At 42.9% G+C, this 24,586-nt stretch overlaps 1 protein-coding gene and 1 pseudogene across 1 annotated transcript; both read right to left on the bottom strand.

The window, feature by feature from the left end:
• Positions 1 to 21,233: 21,233 nt before the first annotated feature.
• On the bottom strand, positions 21,234 to 22,186 carry LOC123396523. Its single transcript, XM_045091439.1, has 2 exons — positions 21,956 to 22,186; positions 21,234 to 21,341 (listed from the first exon to the last, which is right to left on the bottom strand). The coding sequence occupies exons 1-2, from the start codon at positions 22,184 to 22,186 to the stop codon at positions 21,234 to 21,236; spliced, it is 339 nt and encodes a 112-aa protein (XP_044947374.1).
• Positions 22,187 to 22,428: 242 nt separating this feature from the next.
• LOC123396522 lies at positions 22,429 to 24,298 on the bottom strand (annotated as a pseudogene).
• Positions 24,299 to 24,586: the final 288 nt, after the last annotated feature.

The raw sequence follows: 24,586 nt of genomic DNA, 5'->3' as shown, positions 1-24,586 counted from the left end.
CACTTATTTTGCCGTCCGCCCCCTCATGGCAAAGATTCTTTGCTGTCCGCTTTGTGGAAGCAGACGGCAAAGAGCCTCTTCACCGGATTTTTTTTTACCGTCTACTTTGCCGTCTGCTGACCGACGGCAAATCCTTTGCCGTCCGTGGTAGCCCCCTTTGCCGTCCGCCTTGGCAGACGGCAAATTTCTGAATTTCAGTAGTGTGTAGGGCTGTAGTTTTAAGTACACCATGTCTCCCTCGGCAAATTCTCTTTCTTTTCTCTTTTTGTCAGCAAACCACTTCATTCTAGCTTGTGCCTTGAGTAATTCTGCTTGATTACTTCCAAAGTCAACTCTCTTTTTTGCAGCAAGTTATTAGACTCCACAGAATTGGAATCAGGTAGGGCTGATTCAGCCACCATAGGAGGAGGAAAGCCATACAAAGCTGGGAAGGGAGTCATCTGCAAGGCAGTATGAAAACTGGTATTGTACCACCATTCAGCCAATGCCAACCAACCATGCCATTTCTTGGGCTGTTGAAAGCACATGCATCTCAAATAATTTTCCAAGCACTGATTGACCCTCTCAGTTTGTCCATCAGACTGAGGATGATAGCTAGTACTCATATGCAGCTTGATCTTCAAGGACTTAAACAGTTGCTGACACATATTGCTAGTAAAGATCCTATCTCTATCAGTCACAATCACCACTGGCATCCCATGCAATTTAAACATTGTTTCAGAAAAAACCCTAGCTACAGATTCCACAGTAATAGGGTGCTTCAGACCAATGAAATAAGCATACTTGGTAAATCTGTCTACCACCACCAAGATGAGATCCTTGTTCTCAGACACAGGTAAGCCTTCCACAAAGTCCATGCTGACATGACCCCAAGCAAAATCTGGTACAAGCAGTGGTTCTAACAAGCCTGGATAAGGACAATGTTCAGCCTTATTAATTTGGCAAATTGGGAAAGCTTTGACAAATGCAAGGACATCTTGCTTTAGTCCTGGCCAATGAAACACTAGCTTAACTCTCTAGTAGGTAGCCCTTTCACCAGAGTGGCCCCCTAATTCAGAGCTATGAAATGTCTTTAATAATTCATGTCTGAGAGCAGTTGCTTTACCCACTACTACCTTGTTCTTGAACCTCAGAATTCCATTCCTAAAAGAATAAGAACTTGTTTGATCTTTTGTCACAGTGCACTGAGCAATCATCTCTTTAATCTTCTCCTCTTGATTGTAACTCTTGACCACTTCTACTACCCAAGAGGGAGTAGGGCTGCTGGCCACAAGCATAGATACTAGGTGCTTCACTCTGGATAGTGCATCAGCTGCCCTGTTTTCCTTTCCTTTTTTGTATTCAATAGTAAAATTGTATCCCAGCAATTTGAGTAACAGCTTGTGTTGCACTCCCTCAGTGAGTTTTTGTTCTTGTATGTATTTCAAACTCTCTTGATTAGTTCTGATAACTAGAGCAGTAGCCAATAAATAGTGCTTCCATTTTTAACAACTTCAAGAATTGCCATGGCCTCCTTATCATAGGTTGACAATGCAGCTGCTCTAGGTCCAATTGTCTTACTGAAATAAGAAATTGTCCTTCCCTCTTGCATCAAGACATCTCCCAATCCATACCCAGAAGCATCAGCCTCTCAAATGAATGGTTCGGAAAAATCAGGTTGTACTAAAATTGGAGAGTGAGTGAGCTTGCTTTTAATCTCAGCAAAAGCCTTGTCTTGAGCACTGCCCCACTGGAAGGCATCTTTCTTCAAGCAATCAAACAATGGCCTACAAATAATACCATAACTTTGAATGAATCTTCTGTAGTAACCACTTAAAACCGAAAAGCTCCTCAATTCAGTGATGTTGCTAGGAGCAGGCCAATCTCTTATTGTCCTGATTTTAGTTGTGCCAGTAGCCACACCTTCCTGGTTGATTATGTGGCCCAAGTACTCCACCTCAATTTGGCCAAAATAACACTTCTCGAGCCTAGCATATAACTTGTTCTCTTGCAAAATATTGAACACTTGAGTGAGATGTTCCTTATGTTCTTCCAATGAGGAGCTGAATACCAGAATTTCATCAAAGAATGTTACCACAAACTTCAGCGTGCCAAAGAGAAAGTTCATCAATACCTGAAAATTGGGAGGGCCATTAGTTAAACCAAAGGACATTACCGGATACTCAAACAAGCCGAAATGAGTAAGAAAGGTTGTCTTATGGATATCCTCCTCTGCAATTCTTATCTGATGATAACCATTTCTGAGATCTATCTTGGAAAAAAACTTAGCTCCTTTCAACTGATCCTACAAATCTTCAATTATTGGGATTGGGAACTTGTTCTTAATTGTGATTGCATTCAACTTTCTGTAGTCAGGACATAACCTCCCAGACCCATCCTTCTTCTTCACTCTTAACATAGGAGATGAAAAAGGGCTAGTACTGGGCCTAATCACTCCAGACTTTAACAATTCTTTGATGATTTTCTCCAATATTTCCTTCTGGTGATGGGGCATTCTATAAGGTCTCTGGTTTACTACTTTAGCTCCTTCCACTAGTGGAATTCTGTGATCACAAGGCCTACTTGGAGGTAGTTTAGTAGGTTCCTAAAATAGTTTCTCATAGTTTTGCAGCAAGTCTTGTAATTCCACTCGTATGTCCTGAGCTGCACTTGTTGTGTCAACAACACAAGTAGTAAACAGGACAAACCCACACACTGCTTGCTCCATCAGTGTGTTAGCTCTACCCTTAGTCTCTTCAGGCTGTGCCCCTGGAACTATTTCATCATGGAAGGTGACTAGCTGATCCCTTCCCATAGAGACCATTTCCATTCTAATGAAATCCATGTGTATAGGGTTGTATTTCTTTAACCAGTCCACCCCTAATATCATGTCATATTCCTTGAGTTTCAGAATTCTGAAACTGTCAATGAACTTTTTACCCTGTATTTCATAAGGGCAATTCTGCACCATATACTCACTCCAAAGCACCTCTCCACTAGCCACAACCACTTTTACTTTAGTAGTAGGCTTGAGCTTAACTTGCATTTGGGCTGCCATCTTAGGGGACACAAAGGTAGAAGTACCACCACTATCAACCAGTGCTATTTCAGAAGTGTTGCCCACCTTTACTGCCAGGATAAAAGTGTTCTTGACTCCTCCATTTCCCATAGCTGCATGCATAGATACTTGAAGAATGGCATCCTCAGGCAGCTGGTCCATGTTTTCTAGGTCAGGGTGAGCAAAGTCAGTAACAAAAATAGTTTCAGGCATTCCCTCCTCAAGTGCTTGCAGAGCCTGAACTTGAGCTCTTTGACTCATCTTACAAACCTGCCTATGTCCAGGAACCCAAGGTTCCCTGCATTTATAATAGACTTCGTTTTGCTTTGCTTGTTGAATTACCACATTTCTGTTCTGCAGTGCAATGCTGCCTTCTACTTTAGGTTGATCGGTTGTGGTGTATAAGTCTTGGTTTGCCCCACATGTACTGGTGGTTGAGCCTTCTCCATCCTTCTAGAATACCAAATTGCAGTCTGCATGTCTTTAGGCTTAAAGCATTCCACATGGCTCTTAATGTAAGTGTTTAGCCCAGAGACAAACCTATTCACATAATAACTTTCGGGAATACCAGGATTCTCTCTTCCCATGACATTCATTAATTGCTCAAATTGCTCCACATAAGCTGACAAGGTAGTAGTCTGATGGACAACATGAAAAGAACTCACTATATCACAAGAAGAATCCACAGCAAATCTTTCTGAGAAATAAGAACAGAATTTTGCCAAGGAACATTAGCACGAGCATACCTAGTACCTCTCCACCATTGAAAAGGTGGTCCATGCAAATAAGATACTGCCAACTCAATTCTATGCTCAATTGGAGTTCTAGCAGCCGCAAAATACTGATTCAAATTCTAAATCCAAGCTTCAGGATCGTGTCCATCAAATTCAGATATGTTCAACTTAGCAGGCTTCACTGTAAGAACATGCCTTTTGCCCTCTACAGGAGAATACAATCTCTTCCTTTGGCCATCAGGCCACTCTTCCATGGTACCCATCTCCACTTGAGGTATTTGCACTTGCTGCTGATGACCAATTGGATGATTGCCCTCATTCTTGTTTTTGGTGAAGTTAGGGTGTGTGTAAGGCATCTTACTAGTACCATCCAAGTTGATGTCTTTGCCAGTATGATCCCTCAATACAACTGAGCCTATGATCACAGGTGCCTCTTTGTCATGTCCCTGCAAAGATGGTGGAGTGCAGTGAACTAGCTGCTTGGGCCTACGAGCAGGTATTACAGATGATTGTGCCTCATTACCCTTCATCTGAGCACTGCCCTCTTCATAGTGCTCCAATTGGCCTTCATCAGATCCAGGCTCTAACAACAGTTTCCTAAAGTTTTCCTTTATCTTATCGAAATTATTCTGCATCGTAACAAAAAATTTGTTCACCATGGTGCGGAAATCTTGAAACTCTTTCCCATCTTCCTCTTTGTTGATCTGTATGGCCTTAATATCTAACTCCAACGAGGCTAGTTGCAGATCAGCCGTCACTACCGAAGTTGCTTGCCCTGCAATGGTGCTGCAGAAATAGGGGTGGGTGGTGGGATGCGATTTCCGTACCTTCAACCTTGGATCATGGATCTTCCCTTGTTAGCAGCTCTTTCCGATCTGGATCTCGCCTAGTTCTTCCCCTCTTTCTCCCGCAACAACACCAGCCAAGAATTGACTGGTCTCTCATACCAATTGTCAGGCTCTAGCTACTGACGAACGCAAGAACTCGCATCAGCAACCGAATTCATAGGAAGAAATTACATCGAGTAACGATTATATTGCTGAGAATTTGGGAAAAATGGGCTCAGCTCGCCACAGGAGGCTGGGGTTTGTAGATAAGCATCTACTACATGCCTCACAGGGCTGGAATGAGAGGCTTAAATAAGCCAACTCGCTTAAAACAACAAAAGTGAATGAGCTGGCGGTAGTGGGCTCGTCAGAAATGTAACCGCGATGCGGGCAGCTTGCGTTACCGTTGGATGCAAGATCAACGCTCCACCAGCCTCATAACGCGAATCGGTATCGCCCCTTCTCCACCGTAGGATGATCAATCAGCCACTCCGATACATCCGGCACACCTAAACAGGGGAGGATCGACCCTGACAACGGGGCCTGGCCAAATCTAGCGGGAGAAACGACCCAGAAGAATCTACACAACAAGAGGGGACACGAGATAGGGGAAGCAGGGCAGAGAGGGCACTCACCGGTGCTGCCATGAGCACGTCCATCGGAGGCATCACCATCGCTACCGCCATCTTGCGTGTAGTAGAGCAGATGAAATGGGGATTAGGCCGCCTACGGCGGTGATTAGGGGATGGATGGATGGAATGGATTAGCACTGATGTGCGAACGTGGAAAGGGAGGGAGGGGCAGTGAGGCGAGGGGGCTGGGGCCGTGAGGGGGCAGCGGTGGTGGGGTGGCGAGGTTGCGGCATGGTAGTGGGGCGGCGAGGGGACGGCGAGGAGGTGGCACGGTGGTTTGCGCGTAGGGAGGGGGAGCCGCGATGAGGGGCGATGCGATGGTGGGCGGCGTAGGGAGGGAGCCATGGGGAGGGTGGTGGCGGTGTGATGGTGGTGGTGCGGGCAGTACAGGGTGGGGGAAGAGACAGACATGTGGGAAGATGGGGGAGAGAGAGGGGGGTGGGGAGTGGAGGAGACAGAGAGAGGTGGGGAGATGGGGTGGGGAGGGGGCCGAGCGTCGTGCCAGTTAAGTGGTCATCCCCTTTGTCATCAACTAGTATATGGAAAAGAGGGAGAGGTAAATGGCAAAGATGCAACTGATGACAACCATGCCATTCACGATGAAGTGGGGCTTGTCTGGTTTCTTTACCATCTCCCTCGCGCGTCTTTTTCATGTGTGAGCGAACGACAAAGAACGCACTGAGGGCAATCATTATATTTTCCATGAGTACGTTCTTTGCCGTCGGTTTTTCTTGCAGTTGATGGGAAAGAGTTTCTTTGCCATCTACCAGTAGACGACAAAGATGAGGCTGATGGCAAATTCTCTAATTCCAGTAGTGTATATCTTTGTTTTTATTGCATGCTATGATGATGGGTGCCCACCAATAAGCCACGAAACTCAACTAATCTTTATTATGTAACTCGCATACTCTATTACAAGAATAGGTCGAACTCAAAGCAAAAATTCTAAACCAAGCAAATATGAAATTAATTTCTCTAAATCACGAAACAACTAACGATCGAACTAAGATAGATAGGAGTGATGGAAGTGATGTCCATACGATATCGGGGCACCTCCCCCAAGCTTGGAACAAGCCAAGAGTGGTGCCCATACCCATGTACTGAAGAGTCCTGTTTAGGTGATGCCGGTGGTGATGTAGTAGCATTCTTCTTCTCGAGCTTACGTCGGAGGATAAAATTCTCCTCCCTCAAGTCAATGTTCTCTTGCTCAAGCTTCAATGTATTTTTGCAAAACGCCATCTTGCCTTCTGGGAAAAAAACATGACGGGATAAGGTGATCCTTATATTTCTTTCCCGTGTTTGAGAGACTTGACTTCTTGAATTCGACATGCATATCTTTGAGCTAAGGCAGTGGGGATTCATCTTCATCTGACCTGGCTTCCTTTGTTTCCTCCAAATCATTGTCCTCCTCCTCATCCATGGACCAAAGGTAGGGATAGATATACCCAAAGATTTTTGGGTCTAAAATATAGTGGGAAACATAGCTGTCTCCATCTAAATGTTGAGACGACATATCCGGAGGCCTCCAAGAAAAACAGCTCGAAACAAGCACCAAGGATAAAGTTGTGATGCGATGATCAAAACACATGGGGGTATATATGATGATTTTTCTAGGTAATAAGACGTGCTCGGAAAAAATTCGAAGTCCAGGAGGTGCACGAGGGCCCCACAAGCCATCAAGGCGCGGCCACGGGGCACCCTGTTGGCTTGTGCCTCCTTGGTGGGTCCCTTGAACTCCATTTTATTTTTTTGTATTTTTTCTCAAATACCAAAACTAGTAAAAACTAGTTTTCTAGAATTTTAGGAGTCGGTTACTGTCCCACGTACCTACCCCTTTTTCAGGTTTTTGGAGTGTTCCGAAAGATTTCCTTTATGTGCTCCTCTGATGTTATGACTTGGATGACATTAGTTTCCTGATTAATGGGTGTACTTGAAATACAATACTTGATTCTTTACTCATTCACCAATCTTGGGTTATTATCTTCGAAGTTATTAATTTTTATATCACCAAAGCAATAAACCTCCTTGACAACATAAGGACCTTCCCATTTGGAGAGGAGTTTTCCTACAAAAAATCTAAAACAAGAATTGTACAAAAGCACTAAGTCTCCTAAATTGAATTCTCGTTTTTGAATTCTCTTTTTCATGTCATGTTTTAACCTTTTACTTAAATAACTTAGCATTTTCATATGCTTGTGTCCTCCATTTCTACAGTGAGCTAATATCAAATAACCTTTTCTCACCGGCAAGTTTAAAATCATGATTATCTTCTTTAATTGCCCAATAAGCCTTATGTTCTAACTCAAGAGGTAAATGACAAGCTTTTCCATAGACCATTTTATATGGGGACATCCCCATGGCATTCTTATAAGCAATCATACAAGCCGAGAAATCAAAATCAAGTTTCTTAGACCAATTCTTTCTGGACCTATTGACAATCTTCTGCAAGATTAATTTTATTTATCGTTTCCCTAGTTCAACTTGACCACTAGATTGGGGATGATAAGGTGATGAAATTCTATGGTTAACATCATATTTAGCTAGAAGTTTACGGACAGCACCATGAATAAAATGTGAACCACCATTAGTCATTAAGTATCTAGGAACACTAAACCTTGGAAATATAATGTCTTTTACTTTTTTAATATAAGTGTTATCATCAGCACTACTAGTTGAATAGCTTCTACCCACTTAGTAACGTAATCAACAGCAACTAGAATATGAGCATATCCATTACAGGAAGGAAAAGGTCCCATAAAGTCAAATCCCCACACATCAAATGGTTCAATAGCACGTGAATAGTTCATAGGAATTTCCTGACGTTTACCAAGATTACCAACTCTTTGACATTCATCACAAGAAAGGACATACTTAGGAGCATCTTTGAAAAGAGTAGGCCAACAGAAAAGCAGATTGTAATACCTTGTGTGTAGTTCTGTCACCAACATGGTGTCCTCCGTAGGCCCCGGAATGGAAATTCATCGGAATTTGTTCCTGCTCATGCTAGTATATAACATCTAATAACACCATCTACTCCTTCTTTATAAAGATGTGGGTCATCCCAAAATTGATGTAATAAAACAAAGAAGATTTTTTTCATTTTGTTGATAGGTGAAGCTAGGCAGAATAAATTTAGCAACAATGTAATTGGCTTAATCCGGATACCAAGGAGTACTAAGTGAAGTGTTTATAAGAGCAAGTTGCTCATCAGGAATATTATCATCAACAGGCAGTGGGTCATCAAGGACATTTTTCATCCTAGACAAGTTATGTGCTACATGATTGTTAGCCCCCCTTCTTATTAACAATATTAAAATTAAACTCTTGAAGTAAGAGTACCCACCTAATAAGGGTAGGTTTAGCATCTTTATTTTCCATAAGGTATTTAATAACAACATGATCAGTGTGAATAGTTACTTTAAAGTCAACAATGTAAGGCCTAAACTTATCACATGTAACCACAACTGCTAAAAACTCTTTTGAAGTTGCATACTTCCTTTGAGCGGTGTCAAGGGTCTTACTAGCATAATGAATAAAATTCAATTTCTTATCTACTCTTTTCCCTATAACAACACCAACAACATAATCACTAGCATCGCACATTATTTCAAATGGTAGGTTCTAATCAAGTGGTTGGACAAAAGTAGTTGAAACTAAAGCTTTCCTAAGTATTTCAAAGGCTTCCACACAATCATCTTCAAAAACGAAAGGAACATCTTTTTTGGAGAAGATTAGTTAGTGGCGTAGAAATCTCTGAGTAATCTTTAATGAAATGCCTATAGAAACCAGCATGTCCAAGGAAACTTCTTATACCTTTGGTATCTCTTGGGGAAGGCATTTTTCTCTATTGCATCAACTTTCGCTTTATCCACTTCAATACCGCGTTCAGAAATTTTATGCCGAATATTTATACCGTCATTAACCATAAAGTGGCACATATCCCAATTCAAGACAAGATTAGTTTCTTCACATCTTTGCAAAACTTGATCAAGGTTGCTAAAGCAATCATCAAAGGAATTCCCGTAAACAGAAAAATCATCCATGGAAACCTCACCAATCTTGTCACAAAGTCAGGGAATATAGCAGTCATACATCTTTGAAAGGTAGAAGGTGCATTGCATAGACCAAAAGGCATATTCCTATAAGCATAAGTTCCAAAGGGGCAAGTAAAGGTAGTTTTCTCTTGGTCCTCTTTTGACATAGGTAATTGAGAGAATCCAAAATATCCATCAAGAAAGCAAAAGTGTGTGTGCTTAGATAATCTTTCTAACATTTGATCAATAAAAGGAAAGGGGTAATGATCCTTTCTTATTCAATTTCCTAAAATAAATTGCCATCCTATAACCAGTTACTATCATTTGTGGAGTAAGTTCATTTTTTTCATTAGGAACAACAATTATACCACCTTCTTTAGGAACACAATGAACAAGACCTACCCATCTACTATGAGAAATATGATAGATTATACCGGCCTCCTGAAGTTTTACTATTTCAGTTTTTACCACCTCTTTCATCTTAGGGTTGAGACAAAGTTGATGATCAACCACTGGTTTAGCGTCAAGTTCCATATTAATCTTGTGCTGATAGAGAGTGGGCCTTATGCCTTGAAAATCTTCAGGAGTATATCCAATAGCAGCCCTCTTCTTCTTTAGAGTTTTTATTAATATCTTTTCTTCAGGTTCTAAAATGTTAGCACTAATAATAACATGACATATCTTCTTGTCATCAATATGAGCATATTTCAAAGTATCAGGTAAAGCCTTAATCTCAAATACGGGACCCCCCCTTGGGGGGAGGAGGGTCACCTAGAATCTCAACTGGTAAGATGTGCTTAAGGATAGGTTTTCGATCAAGGAGTATCTTATGTGTTTCATTCCTTTCATTCAAATGCATACCATCCTCATGGTATAGCAAATATTGTTCTAGTGGATCGGTAGGAGGTACAACAATAGAAGAAAAACCAATTATGTCATCCTTACTATGCAATTCTTTTTCATGTGACTGTTTTCTAAACTTAGAAAAGTTAAACTCACGAGAAAAATCACCAAAGCTCTGTTTGACCTTCTTAGTAGCACAATTAATTTGAGCTTTAACCGTGTTCAAGAATGGTCTACCAAATATGATGGGACAGAATATCTTGTTCCGGACCATGTACTAAGAAATCAGTGGGGCACTTGACTTTTCCGCACAAGATTTCAACACCTCTAACAATCCCAAGTGGTGAAATAGTATCACGGTTTGCAAGCTTAATAGTGACATCAATATCTTCAATTTCAGAGGGTTCTATATAATGCATAATTTCTTGATTTAATGTTAAAGGTATAGCACTAATACTAGCACTAATATCACACCAGCCATGATAGCAATGATCTCCAACTTTAACTCATATAACAAGTGTTCCTACCACCGGTTTATTTTTATCTAGTTCATCATGTTTGCTTCTAATAGGTTTTGAAATTCTACCAACTTCATCAGAGCGGTAAATAACATGCCCATCAATATTATCAACTAGGAGATCTTTAACTATAGCTACATTAGCCTCAACATTTATTTGTTCCGAAGGTGTAGGTTTTCTAACATAACTGTTATTAACCATTGTCATACCATTAGCATGTTCTCTAATCCTAAGAGGGAAAGGAGGGTTCTCAATGTGCGCAGTAGGAACAATTGGATCAACATGGTTAACAATAATTTCTTCCTTCTTAATTATAATTGGTTCCTCAGATAATTATTCAATGGAGGATGATATTTGAACCACTTTTCCTTAGGCAAGACAACATAGGTAGTAAAAGATTCGCACAAAGAAGCTATTATCTCACAGTCAAGGCCATATTTGTTGCTAAACTCCTGAAAAGGAGAACTTTCCATAAAAGATTTAACACAATCAAAATTAAGCTTTATAGCTCACTCTTTACCTTCGTGGAGTTCCCAATATTCACCGTCGCATTTAATCTTTTCCAGAAGATCCCATCTGAATTCAATAGTCTCCTTCATATAAGAACCGACAGCACAAGCATCGAGTAAGGTTTGATCATCATGAGAAAGTTGAGCATAATTTTTTTGTATAATCAATTCCTTTGGGAGGTCATGGTTGGGGCAAGTGTTCATCATAGATTTAACCCTCCCCCAAGCTTGAGCGATGCTTTCTCCTTCAAGAGGCCAACAATTATAAATAAAATTCTGATCATGATGAATTAGATGCATAGGATAAAACTCCTGATGAAATTCGAGCTTCAAGCGATTTCAATCCCATGATCCAATATCATCCAGTAGCATGTACCACATTAGTGATTTTACCTCCAAAGATAAAGGGAAAACTATCTTCTTAACTTTGTCTTAGGGTAGACCTGAAAGCTTAAACAACCCACAAATCTCATCGACATATATCATATGGTAATCAGGATGAGTTGAACTCTTATAAGGATTAGCCAGCAGTTCCTCTATCGTACACAAAGTAATTTCATAGTAAATATTTTCACCAGTTTAAACAGGTTGAGGAACAATGTCCTCAACTTCTGTTTGAGGCAAAGATGCTCCGAACAAGCCACTCAAAGGGTGACCGTTCATAGTGATAAGCAACAACAAATTTCAGCACATAACAAAAATGTTTCCATACCAATTTCCACTTACCAAAGGTGGTTCACACCCCGGCAACGGCGCCATAAAAGAGTATTGATGACCCACAATTATAGGGCGATCAATCGTAGTCCTTTCAGTAAGTAAGAGTGTTGAACCCAACGAGGAGCAGAAGGAAATGATAAGTAATTTTCAGCAAGGGATTCTCTGCAAGTCTGGTAAGTAACAGTGATAGATAGGTTTGTAGCAAGATAATTCTTAACAAGTGCCAAGTAAAAATAGTAGCAAAGGTGCAAAAAGGTAGACCAATCCTTTTTATAGCAAAGGACAGGTGTGAAATTTCTCTTGTATAAAGCTAGCGATCCCGAGGACACATGGGAATTTATGTCTAGTCATGTTCATCATATTAGGTTGATTTGCATTCCCTACTTTATGATTTGATATGTGGGTGGACCGGTGCGAAGGTGCAGTTCTTACATGAACTAACAACCTACTTATGATTACCCCCTCTTGCAAGAATCTGCAACTACGAAAGAAGAATAAAGAATAATCTAACCATAGCATGCAACATGTGGATCCAAATCAGCCCCTTATGAAGCAACGCATAAACTGGGGTTTAAGCTTGTGTCACTCTCACAACCGATCATCTAATTTTTACTCCACAATGCTTTCCCTTAGGCCCATAACATGGTGAAGTGTCATGTAGTTGATGTTGACATGACACCACTAAGAGAAGTAACAACATCCATATCATCAAAATATCGAACGAATAGCAACTTCACATGATTACTTATAGCAATTATGATCCCATGTCCTCACGAACAATAACTACTACTCACACATCACCAACATATTCAAGATCAGAGGTGTAATAATAGTAATTAAGGATCTGAATATAATATCTTCCGCCAAGTAATCCAACAGGCATCAACTACAAGATGTAATCAACCGAACTAGTAACTCACAGGTGCCAATATGAGGTTTGGAGACAAAGATTGAATACACATGATGAACTCGGGTTGGAGATGAAATGATGCTCGTGAAGATGTTGATGAAGATTGGTCCTCTCACGAAGGAGGAAGTGTTGGTAATGACGATGGCTTCAATTTCCCCCTCCGAGAGGGGAATTCCCCCAGCAGAATCTCTCTCTCGGGGAGCAAAAGCGCATGTGCCCAGGTTTTTGCCTCGAGACACCGACACTTCGTCCCAAAAGATAGTCACTAGAGGGTGAGCTGGGGCTCCACAAGCCATTAGGGCACGACCAGGGGCAAGTTGATTTTTCTTCCTTTTTCTCGGTTTCTCGGTCTCTAATTCCAGTTTCCAAATTTTTTCCTGTGAGTGATTAATTTGCATATTCAGAGCAAAAAGGCATAATAATTGTATGACAATAATGGATGCTGGAAAGGATGAACACAAATATCAAGAGTGAATCATGATGCAAAATGAGAGAATAAGGGCCCTCGCGTGCAATTCTTAGGGGGGTGACAATATGGATACCCAAATGCATTAAAGGTTGATCATTCTGTGACAAGTACAACAAAGAAAAGCTAAGTTGCACACACTTTAAAATTCTTTGTTGTAGCTATTTTTCCTTGAAGGATTTCAACATCCGTATGAGAAAACCTTCACACCAAGGACCCTTGTCAAAATTATTTGTGCTCTTAGGTTGTCTCTAGTCCGCTCTACAACCAAAGTAGTTGTAGCAAGAACGAAAAGGTGATCTTACTGACAACGGCATTTCTGGTAGGCTGCTAAGGATGCATGCACCGACAAGTATTTCCGGCAAGTGTAGGGATTGGAAACATACAAGTGTGGGATGGAACAAAAGGTAAATTAGTTGTTCATTCTAACAAATAAAATATATTACATCCAAAAGCAGAGATACAATGTTGATTCAAGATAAATTTTCTTCGATACAAGTGCGACACGTGTGACAAGGATGTAGGGTGAGGAATTAGTTTCTTTAAGGTCATGGAGCCGACCCTCTCAGAGATAGGAGTCACAAGGTTGTTGAGGACGCTTGTGTTAGTGACCTTCGGTAGCTTGGAGAAGGTGTTGCTCATGTCGAGGCAAGGGTTGTGGTAGGCAATCTTCACTAGGACCTTTTGGAGGACTCCACGACGAAGCTCGTGGGAACTTTGGAGGAAGTTGTCATCTCTCCCTTCGTCGTACTTCTCCAATGCCCCGACAAGCTTCTTGAAGAAGAATGACAGTCTAACACTCACCACCTCTGTGCCATCATGGGGGAAGGTGCACTCCTCCAAACCCATGGCCGCGATTTGGATGGAGAGCTTGCGAACGATATTGACGAGTTGATCCGTCCACAACCTTATGTTTTTCTGCAGCTCATTGGAAGTATGTGCAGCGGAGACAAGCAGTTCTTCTCCCAGAGCTCCTCAAGCAAATAATGTTCCTTGGTTTTGGCAGCTTTGTGATTGTCCTTGTAGGTGCTCACCTTCACCTTCAGATCAGCGTTGACATCCGCGACAGCGATTGGTTCTTCGGTCTTGTCAAAGAGTCCCACCTGCAGATGCGCCAGGGTTTGGAGCATCTTCTGGATATCATCTTTCAGCTTCAAGACTTCTTGGTTAGAAGCGGCAAGGTCTGACTCCAACTATCACACTCTGCCTTCAAGTTCAACCTTAGCGGACTAGGCGGCTTCGGCAACATTGATGGCTAGTTGAAGCTTGCCATTGTTCTCTCTTGCTTGCTTCTCAAGGATGTCCTTATGCTTCTATCCAGCTCCTAAATCTGATTGTCTAGATTGTTCCCGAGTATGCCGACAAGGGTAGCTTCTCGGGCGGCAAGTTCCTCTTCATGGTAATCAAGCTGAGCCTTACACTTGATAAGTTCTGCGTCAGCTTCAACGATGCTTCGGCCAGCCTCTTCACATACCATCGCCGCATTGGCCTTCTGGTTAACTAATTCTTCCATAGACTTGGTGAGATAAGCCTATCGCTCAGTGAGGTCCTTGCGACTGTCGGTGAACCATGTTTGCATCTCGGTGAGGAGCTCCTGGAACCTCAACTCTACCTCTTGTCGGTGCACTGAAGACTGGGGTCTCGTGTGGCCCAGACTTGTGCACGGGCGTCGGCAGCCCCTTTGACATCAAGGCACGATGAAGGCTGGAAGGAAGACTAACCTCCAAATTCACCAACGCCACACCCCTCAAAGGGTGTGAGGAATAAGCCTAAGCTCCAAGGCCCCGGCAAGCCCCTCTTGCCGGGAAGACATCCAAGGCCCCGTCAAGCCCTAATTGCCGGGAAGACGTCCAACGCCCCAGCAAGCCTTCCTTGCTAGGAAAAGCATTCAAGGCCCTGACAAGTCCTCCTTGACGGGAAGATAGGCAAGGCCCCTACAAGCTTTCCTTGTTGGGAAGGTAGACTAGGCCACATGCGAGGGACCAGCCCAGCAAGCCCCATTTGCCGCCAGGTGTTCCCTCCTGCCACAGTGCCACCGACTACCACAGCGTCAACGCATCCCTCATGCGCGAGCACAACGCCCAGGTGTCAAAACACGTGGGTATGTGTCGATACCATCCTCATGCGGGTCAGGAGACTGGCAAGGCATTTACTGCCCCTCACACCGTGGTAGATAGATAGCGGTGAACCCTGTTCACTGTACAGATCGTGAACCCTCTGTTGAGCACTGTTGGTGACCCCTTTGCCTATAAAAGGAGGCCCAAGGCTCAGTTCTAAGGGGTTAGACACTTCGGACATTGGCCAAGAGACAATCACTGTAGCAAGTAATCCTACAGTAAGCACCTAATACAACAAACAAAGCAGGAGTAGGATTTTACGCACTAAGCGGCCCGAACCTGGGTAAAAATGTTCCCCGTGCTGATCGCTAGCTCTGCTCTTGGCACCACCCCTCTCACCGCCGAACGATCAAGGGATCCGTGGAGGTTCCCATAGGTTTCGTCCCCGACACCTCTACTAGAAGAGCCTCACGACATGTCGGGACCCGGTCCTAAGCCATATGAATCTAGCATGCAACACAACGTATCACTTTGCAGCCTCACGCATGGCGAGCTCCATGCCTGCCCCTTTCCTTGGTCGGGACAGTTTGCGCCTTTGGTCTCAAGTATATGAATATGCCACAAGAAATCATATGTCAAAGAACCCAGGTCGACATGACTAGTTATAGACCCAAGTGGCATAACCGTACAGGAACAAGCATACATAACCCAACAATGCAGGTGTCGGTCATCAACGTGTGTAGATAAGTCGTAGCAAGCTACACGGACTCTATTACACCGCGTGACACTTCCTTGTAGGGACAAACACAATAGCAAAAAAGGATACATGCCAGTCAATCAATCTGTCCGGAGTAGTAGCAAGCTACTAAGGCTCGGTGGAAGCACAAAGATGCATTTCAATGTGAAAAAGGCTACCATAGGCATACACATAGGTTTCGAATCCCACACATACCAATGAATTTCAAACATACATGCAATATGCAAGATATGCGTAGATACAACATTACATCACAACATAACTCTATGACTTAAATGTTTATTAAAGATTCATAGGAGCCAACAGAGTGTGATATAAGAAACCCGGGTCTCATGACCCAACACTGAAAGTCATACAAGCAACAAGCGGAAGCATATCATGTCTGGGTATAAACATCTAATAAACTGGCAGGAGGAGCCTGAAAATCTACAAAAACACTCCCAAAGGAGCCAAAAGTGTGACTGGGATTTTCAAGCTAATCCGGTCAATATGGAACACATCGTCAAAACCATAAGTGAGACCGAAGTCTCGTCTGGAAAAACATAAATTAAGTAACCATGAGTACAAAGGTACTCAGCAAGACTGACATCAGAACTATGTACATATGCATCATTGTCAAGAAAGGGGGTTGTGAAGTTTATTGCAGCAGGCCAGCTTTTACTCTTGGCTAACGTGTACTATGACCAGAAGTAGTATATTTGGGATGGGATAGCACCCACGAGTCCACATATTTACCACATCAATACACCACTACGGATCCTCTCCCGTCTTCCTACGATAAGACCATCTATAACACTCACACTTATCTTGCATATTTTAGATTATCAATTTCAGGTTTTCTATGAACAATGCAAGTCTCCACGTAGTCCATATCCGAGGACCCGACTATTCATACAGGTCATCTACCCTACATGGGTGTACTTATTCACACACGCTTTCACCACTTACCACCATATACACGTCATGTATGACAACAACCATCAAGCCGAACCCTCGCGAGGGTGTCGACCATGGATGTTAACTTACAACAACTGACATCTAAGATAGTCGCCTATCTCACTTGGAAACCATAATGGAAGTCCAACCGAGTTTTCCAATATGACCTAAAATGTTCTATGCAGGGCCCCAAAACGGCCCCGACTAGGCTGTTCATCCACTTCACAGGCCCATGTACACCTATCAACGTTTCGAACTACTACGAGTCCTGGACGGAGAATAGGGCAAGTTAATATGCCGAGAGAGCTCATCTTGCCGGAGCCCAATGTGCGTTAGTAGCTAGTCTTGGAACACAGAACTCAATTTCTATGAGAGGTTTCAGTGAGACAACCCACCATGTACTCCTACATGAACTCTCATCGCTACCTTTGCCAAATAGGATTCACACACTTAGCTCTCATGGAGCAGGACATGAACACATCAATTCTGATGCATCGCCCAGATGGATCAGACCCGACATGAAACATAGCAAGCATATTAAGCAGGCATGGATGAGTAGGCACAATAAGTCTCAAGCAGTTTCTACTCATGTTGAGTGGTTTCAACTATTTACTATGACAAGGACAAGTCATATAGAGGAATGGGTTCAACTACCTAAACATGTAACAATTGAATCATTGTTGTCCTAATGTAGTAAAAGAGAGCAGGAGCGAGAGAATGGGTTTATATCAGAATGCTCAAGGGGGGGGGTTCTTACCACACACTTCTGAAGGTGAACTTTTATTCATCAGTGGCATCGATCTCAATGTTGGAATAACGTCTACCAAGAGGGAACAACACCAGCAAACATGAAATTGAACACATTCAATTCAATGCAACACACATAATGTATGACATGGCAACTTAAGGTACACAATTCACCTAATGTAATAGCTAGTCATATTAATTGAAGTGTAATTCAAACCTAGTTTAAATATCAAATTCCAAATGTTGTTTCAGAATTTTCCCAAATCATGAAATGTCCTAGTTGATGATGTTAACTTGTTCAAACATGCATGATAATGGCATAAACAAATTCTTTGGATTTTCTGATCATTTTTCATACATAAATTATTTTCATCATAGTTACAAATTATCTTCTATGAATTTTAGAAGTTTTAAACATTTTTTGAAATAAATAAATCAATTGAGATTTATTTAAATTCCAAAAATGAATTACTGCATCAGCATTGCGTCACTCTTGCATCACCATGTCAACACATTCACTGACCAGTGGGGCGAGGTCAATAGATGACTTGGCGAGGTGAACAAATGACGTGGCCAGGTCAAACTAATTAGTGGGGCCTTGACGATTAACTTAAACTAACAAAGAGTTAATGTTGTGCTTAATTAAGTTGTGTGCCCTAGCTGTCATTCACACATGAGGAATCAATTAGGCGTTAATCATGGGATTAACCGATGGCTTACTATCGGCGACCACGGAGCAGAGACACGCCGGAGACGCTCCTTCGGTGACTATTTGTCTTAGTGTTTGGTCCTATGACTTGCTGGGTGTGCGCTGCATCAAACATAGCAAGTGGCTAGGCGTGGGGAGGCATTTATCAACGGCAGGAGCGACAAAGGCGGCGGTCGAAGTTCTGTTGCAATGCCTGCGAGTCTGCAGCTTGCAAATTAGTCAACGGAGAAGCTTGGAGGCCTCTACAGAACTCGAGGAGCACAAGAACAAGACGATTTTGAGCAGAGGAGCTCGCAATCATGAGCCTCATCGTCCATGACGACGGAGCTCGACATGAGATGGAAGCCACACTACAATAAATATGCTAATACACGACGCTATTTTTTCGTCGCTACATCGTCACGGTTTTTAATTTACGACGATCTTACAATGAAAAATGAAGCGTCAAAAACTGACAGCAACGACGTTTTGATCAAAACCGACGTAACTTTTACAACGATTCCTAGATCGTCGTAACGTTTACGACGATCCTAAATCGTCGTTGGCAATCTAACACAATCCTATGTGGCAGTCCTACGTGGCAAAATTACGACGAAATCAAAACGTCATGGCTGAAATCAGCCCAACCCATTTCATTTGATCACATGGGCTGGTTTTATTTTTTGGTGTTTTTTCTTATTGGGCTTCTTTTGGGGCCTTAGCATATTTACAACCACTTCTAGTATTTGTTTTTGAATTTTGGTTTGTGGCCTTTTACTTTCCATTAATTTTCTTTTTTGGCCATTTTATTTTTGTACTGGTTCCTCATGTCATGCTGATCTCAAAATTAGTCCCACATGTCAGAAACTTCACATTTTGTCAAATAAATATCATAATTTGGTCCCCTCGTCAAGTTATCATTTCATAGGTATCCAAATCACATTCAGAATCAATATTTCAAACACACTAGGGAGCAAATGAAATTCGTCCAAACCAACATTAAATTTGTCTATTACAATCTTTACACTACACCACAACCCAGATATACCTACTACTACCTACTATTACAATACATATGCTACTCTTAGTTGATACGCTTCATAGCTTCACACTTGGCTTTGTACTTCACCTGTGCAAAAAATAAGAATAAGATGTGCACTAACACTGTAGGTATTTAAATAACAGCATCTAAAAAAAAGTATGAACTAACACTGCAGGTATTTAGATAACAGCATGATCTCGCATCCAAGCAACTCTTATATGTTATAACTACATCCAAGAGTTGTAAACAACCAACTTACATATATTACTACTATACCAAATGATCTTGAATGCATATATTTAGCTATGAAAAGGGAAGGTGAAGAGAAATGGCATATGAGCAGTAACCACAAACCCTGCAAATCCAAGAGGAAGTAGAACCATCCTGTGAATCTGTAACCTGGACGCAGGAGAGAGATTCGGAAAAACAGACTTAAGAAGTCGTGCATGGATACATGCAGGGCCGGTCCTAACTTATCAGGGGCCCGGGGCGAACAGACAAAAATGGGCCCAACAGCAATATAAGATAATTAAAAAATTATTTATATAAATGCATAATACAAATATTTCATTTGACTTAACCATAGCAGCAACAATTTCATCACTAAATAAGGTAATAATGATACACCATGGATCCACAATAATAAACCATATAAGTTCTAGCGACCAACAAAGGTCTTAGTTCTCAACCAAATTAGGATTTCTAACAACAGAATGTCTCTCTCCCACTCTCCTAGTCCGCCATAGTCCCATTCTTGATCTCTCCAAGTCTCTCTCCCATCCTTCTTCTCTACAAGTTTCACCCCATCCTTCTTATCTCCATGTCTGTGTGATGGATTTCACTATTTTGGATATGCCTAATATGGTCTTGCATTATAGGATCAAATTCGGTAATCATTTCAATTATTCCCAAAAAATACCATTGTTATCAACATAAAGTTTCTCATTTGTTCCTCGAAAAGCTAAATTATGTTTAGCAAGAAATTTCACAGCAGCAATAATTCTTATTAAAACTTGTCGCCATCGCTCTTTCTCTTTAGCTATTCCTAGGTGCACATCTTTATCAATGGTTTGGTTTTTAATTAGTCTTAGTGTTAGTTCATTCCACATGTTCATTTTGGTAAGGTGCTCCATACTATTCTCGTGAAATTTGAGCCTTTCACTAATGTGTTTCCAGTCCCTAAGACCCTCAGATGCTAATACTAGCTCCAGATTTGAACAACTTGTAGCAAAAGCAATAAACTTTGTCAACATGCTTAGAGTACACCAGCCATTTCCTATCGCTTAACTCTCCATTACTAAGCTTTCTTGAATAGTAAGCATATGAAAAATGTCTAGAAGTATCATCCGAAGGAAACACAAGATTATATTCCCTTCTAGGCCCTTTTTCAACTAGAATGTCCCTCGATATATTGCCAAGACCATCCCATGTACGAGGATAAAAAATATCTAAAGGACATGCTTCTTGCTCATTATGATTTTTAGTATTGGAGGCATTTTCGCGCTCATTAGAATTTGCAGCCAGATTGGGTTTATTTTCACCATCTACGGTCTCATCAGGTTGTTGTTCTACATCACTACGAACATGTATTTGTTCATAATACGCAACAACGACATTCCTACATACAAACTTGCACATAGAACCCTTTTGAGATTCAATGAACTTATCATCTAGTTTCTTGTTTTTTCTTTTTTCCCACCCAGACTTATGCTTTTTAGGCAACAGTTTTAATTGAAAGGACAGGGAACACCTGAATTTTTTGGAGTTCTGTAGAAGAAATTATCTAAGCATCTTGGATCTGGCTATGCTCCTCTCCCGCTCTCCCTCTTTGTCTCCTTGATTCCTTATCTCCAGGCCGTGCTTATCTCCCCCAAAGCAAGCAGCAACCTACACACAAGAGAGAAGACAAATCCAAAATGAACAAAACATACAAAAATTAATATCAAAGGGAGAAAATAATGTAAAATTCCCATCATCTTATGACAACGCCCTTTCTTCATTGGCACTATTTTACAATAACAGGACAACAAGGCCGCCTCTTGTATCTCCTGTCTACTGAGAACAAAAAACTTGTAATTAATTTTCCAGGCAATTCTAGTGGAGCTATATATCTTGTCAAGTGCTTGGTATCAGATTAATTTATCTAACGCTTGTTGTTAGCATCGATCCAACTGTGGACCTCCTTAGTGGTAACAGAGATCAGCATTCCTATTTTTAGGGGCAGCGGTTGTAAACTTGTATTAACAGTACAATTAGTTTGTGATTGTCCTCGAGTAATTTCAAGTTGTTGCAGAACCATGGTCTCGCAGCCTGTCTATTTTATTTATTATTTATAATTAGAGCATAACTTTGAGGGGTTTCTTTTCTAGCTGGGCTATTGGCTGTTGGGTTTGGAGAAAATTGATCAACATGTCCGAGTCAAATTTGAATAACAGACCGCTCGTAGTAGAGATCAGGCAATGGGAATACGGGAAGAAGGGGGAAGGTAGAGGGTGGAGGACCTTGTCAAACTGGAACCACTCGTAGTAGGGTAGGTCGAAGACGCCGTCGACGTCGGACTTGCCCTCGACAGGGAAGGGCGCGTCGGCGAAGAAAAGGTCGAAGCGCGTCGTGACCTCAACGGGCCAATTCCCCACCACCCGCTTCAGCATGATCTCACCGCTGGTCCGGAACCCGTGCAGGCACAGGAACCGCGGCCGCCTGGCCACCACCCTGCCGGCGAGGCTGCCCATCGGCTGGCGTCTGGATCGTCGGCCCGCGCGCACGCAGATCCACGCAGTGAAGACAAATTGCATTCCGGCGCCGAGCTATGCCCAGATTTTGCTTCTGGCGCAGCAGACCGTCGGCGCGCGGCCCCAGATTTTGCGTCGAGCGGAACTACAATCACCGGGAACCCACCCTTCTCGAGGTTCTTGAAGGACTTGGAGGAGAGGGTGATGCGGATCCGGTGCTGCACCTCGTGGGTGCCCTACCATTAGCCCATGAATTGAGGTTCTTTTCCTCCCATGTTCCAGCCTGCAAGTGCAAAGTGAAAGCACATCACAAAACAGTATATTTGCACTACGCAGTGTAACCATCCCAAAAGATAATTACATCGATCAAAATAAAAAACTACTATAGATGGTATGCGACATAAAGAGAAGTAAATTTGTCCAAAAACTCGTAACTCAGAAGTTGAAAGGTTGTTCCAGAATTTCCTGGTACGAGCATACGTTATGCTATATATTTAATTAACTCAACCAAGTCATAGATTATTACTAGTGTTTCCATGTGCACGAGCTGCACAGAGTGAATGCACCTGACAATCCACTTACAGCAAACGGATCGAACACGACGCTAGAAAGGCAAGGAAATTACAGATTTGCCAATATGAAGGCGATTTATGACTGTGAATCGAGACTTCCTAGTGTATAAACTTAGATGCGGCTATGTGAGAGATCAGACCATAAGCTCATCTTATGAAAAAATTGTTAGCGAAAGAACATCAAAACTGGGGGACCTGCTGAATACCAATGCACTCTTCTGTGGCTGTATGCTCGTATTTTCATTTCAGAATGGTCAATTTCTTCAGAACTGTTCTAGCAACCATTCGTGTTTATTTCCCACCACTTGCACCACTTCACTCAGCATTGGTACTAAGAACAGAGTTTGTCCCGACACAGACCGACAGCTTGAGAAAAGAAATGATGACATAACCCTGACAGGAACTCGGATGACACAACGGACGTAAACCAAATGGATCACTAGCATGCCTAGCAATGAGAAATGAATCTCAGTTTTGTGGTACAAGGCCGCTTCATAGATTTGTACTGAAACTGAAAAGATAAGATTAATTCAGAGCCCAACCGTGGGAGCAGCATCACCTAGAGCAGGCCCTTATCAATACTTGTAGATAGATATAACTAGTATGTTAATAGCCAAAAGAAACAAACAGACCAGGGATGTAGACATGCAGCGGGTAGTTGCCTTCCACATGGGGGAAACTCCGAATGCGACTCCTTTGTGGAATTGTCGAGTAATCTGCAACAGATATATTGTTCCAAAATGTGAGCAATCACTAGAGACCCCCAAAACAACCGGGATATATTCGAGAAGGGCAAAAATCATGCCTACGAAGTTCGGGGACTGGAGAAGGTGGAGGGGAGGGGGAGGAAACAGCGCAGAAGCTTCCTGCGGCAGCCCCGAGGCGCCGCCTGCCACCGTCGCCGGCTCATTGTCGGCGGAGTCGATGTCGCTCCTGTCGTTCTGGAGGCACCACGCACGGGGGTCACCTCCAGCCCGTCGGTCACCATGTAGGTGACGAGCCCCTTTACGTACCCTCCAGTCTCGTCACCGGCGGCGCCGCAAGGCGACGACGACGCGACCTTGGGCATGGCGGACGGCAGCACGAACGTGACCTCGGTGTCCATCACCTGCTTGCATTGCGGGCACGCCGCCTTGGCCTCCATGGTGGTCGTGGTGCAGTACCCGACTTAGGTGTACATCTTGAACCTAGCCAGCGGAAACAAAGCGACATCCTCGTCCTGGCCTTTGCCAGCGCGGGCGCCACCCTGCAGCAGCAGCAGCTCGCGGGTGTCCGGGTGCAGCACCTTGGGCTAGAGCAGGTCGGCCTTCTCCTTGCAGGGGAGCAGGTAGCAGTCGTCGATGTCGTCCATGCTCTGGTACAGCCGATCGATGCTGCCGTGCATGGCACCGGCGGAGATGAGCTTCGCGACGGTGCCAACAAGGAGTGTGAGCAGGCTAAAGACGAAGTCGACGAACTCCTTGCCGGCCTCCGCGAACAACACCTTCTTGGACATGATGTCCACCAGCAGCTTCAGCGAGATCTTGTTGCCGGAAGACATGGCTAGCTGACGGTTCCCGTCGAGGAGAACATGGGCGGCAAAGGTGGGGGAGAGGGAGGGTGCAGACCGGCGGCGAAGGGAGAGGGAGGTGGGTGGCGGATTTGGATCGGGGAGCCGTGGTTGGAGGCGGCGGCGAGGGGAGAGGGAGGTGGGTGGCGGATCTGGAACGTGGAGAGGGCTAGGGTTCGTGTGCCCAAGAGAGAGGGATGGATGGATGGGGATGTACATATCGATGGATGGATGAACGCCATGTCATCGATCCATGCCACAACCAATTCCACCAATCAG

The sequence above is a fragment of the Hordeum vulgare genome, chromosome 5H (genome assembly GCF_904849725.1).
Source record: "Hordeum vulgare subsp. vulgare chromosome 5H, MorexV3_pseudomolecules_assembly, whole genome shotgun sequence".
In the NCBI taxonomy this organism is placed as follows: domain Eukaryota; kingdom Viridiplantae; phylum Streptophyta; class Magnoliopsida; order Poales; family Poaceae; genus Hordeum; species Hordeum vulgare.
The sequence above is the reverse complement of the archived record's forward strand: the minus strand, read 5'-3'. Positions and strand labels throughout refer to the sequence as shown.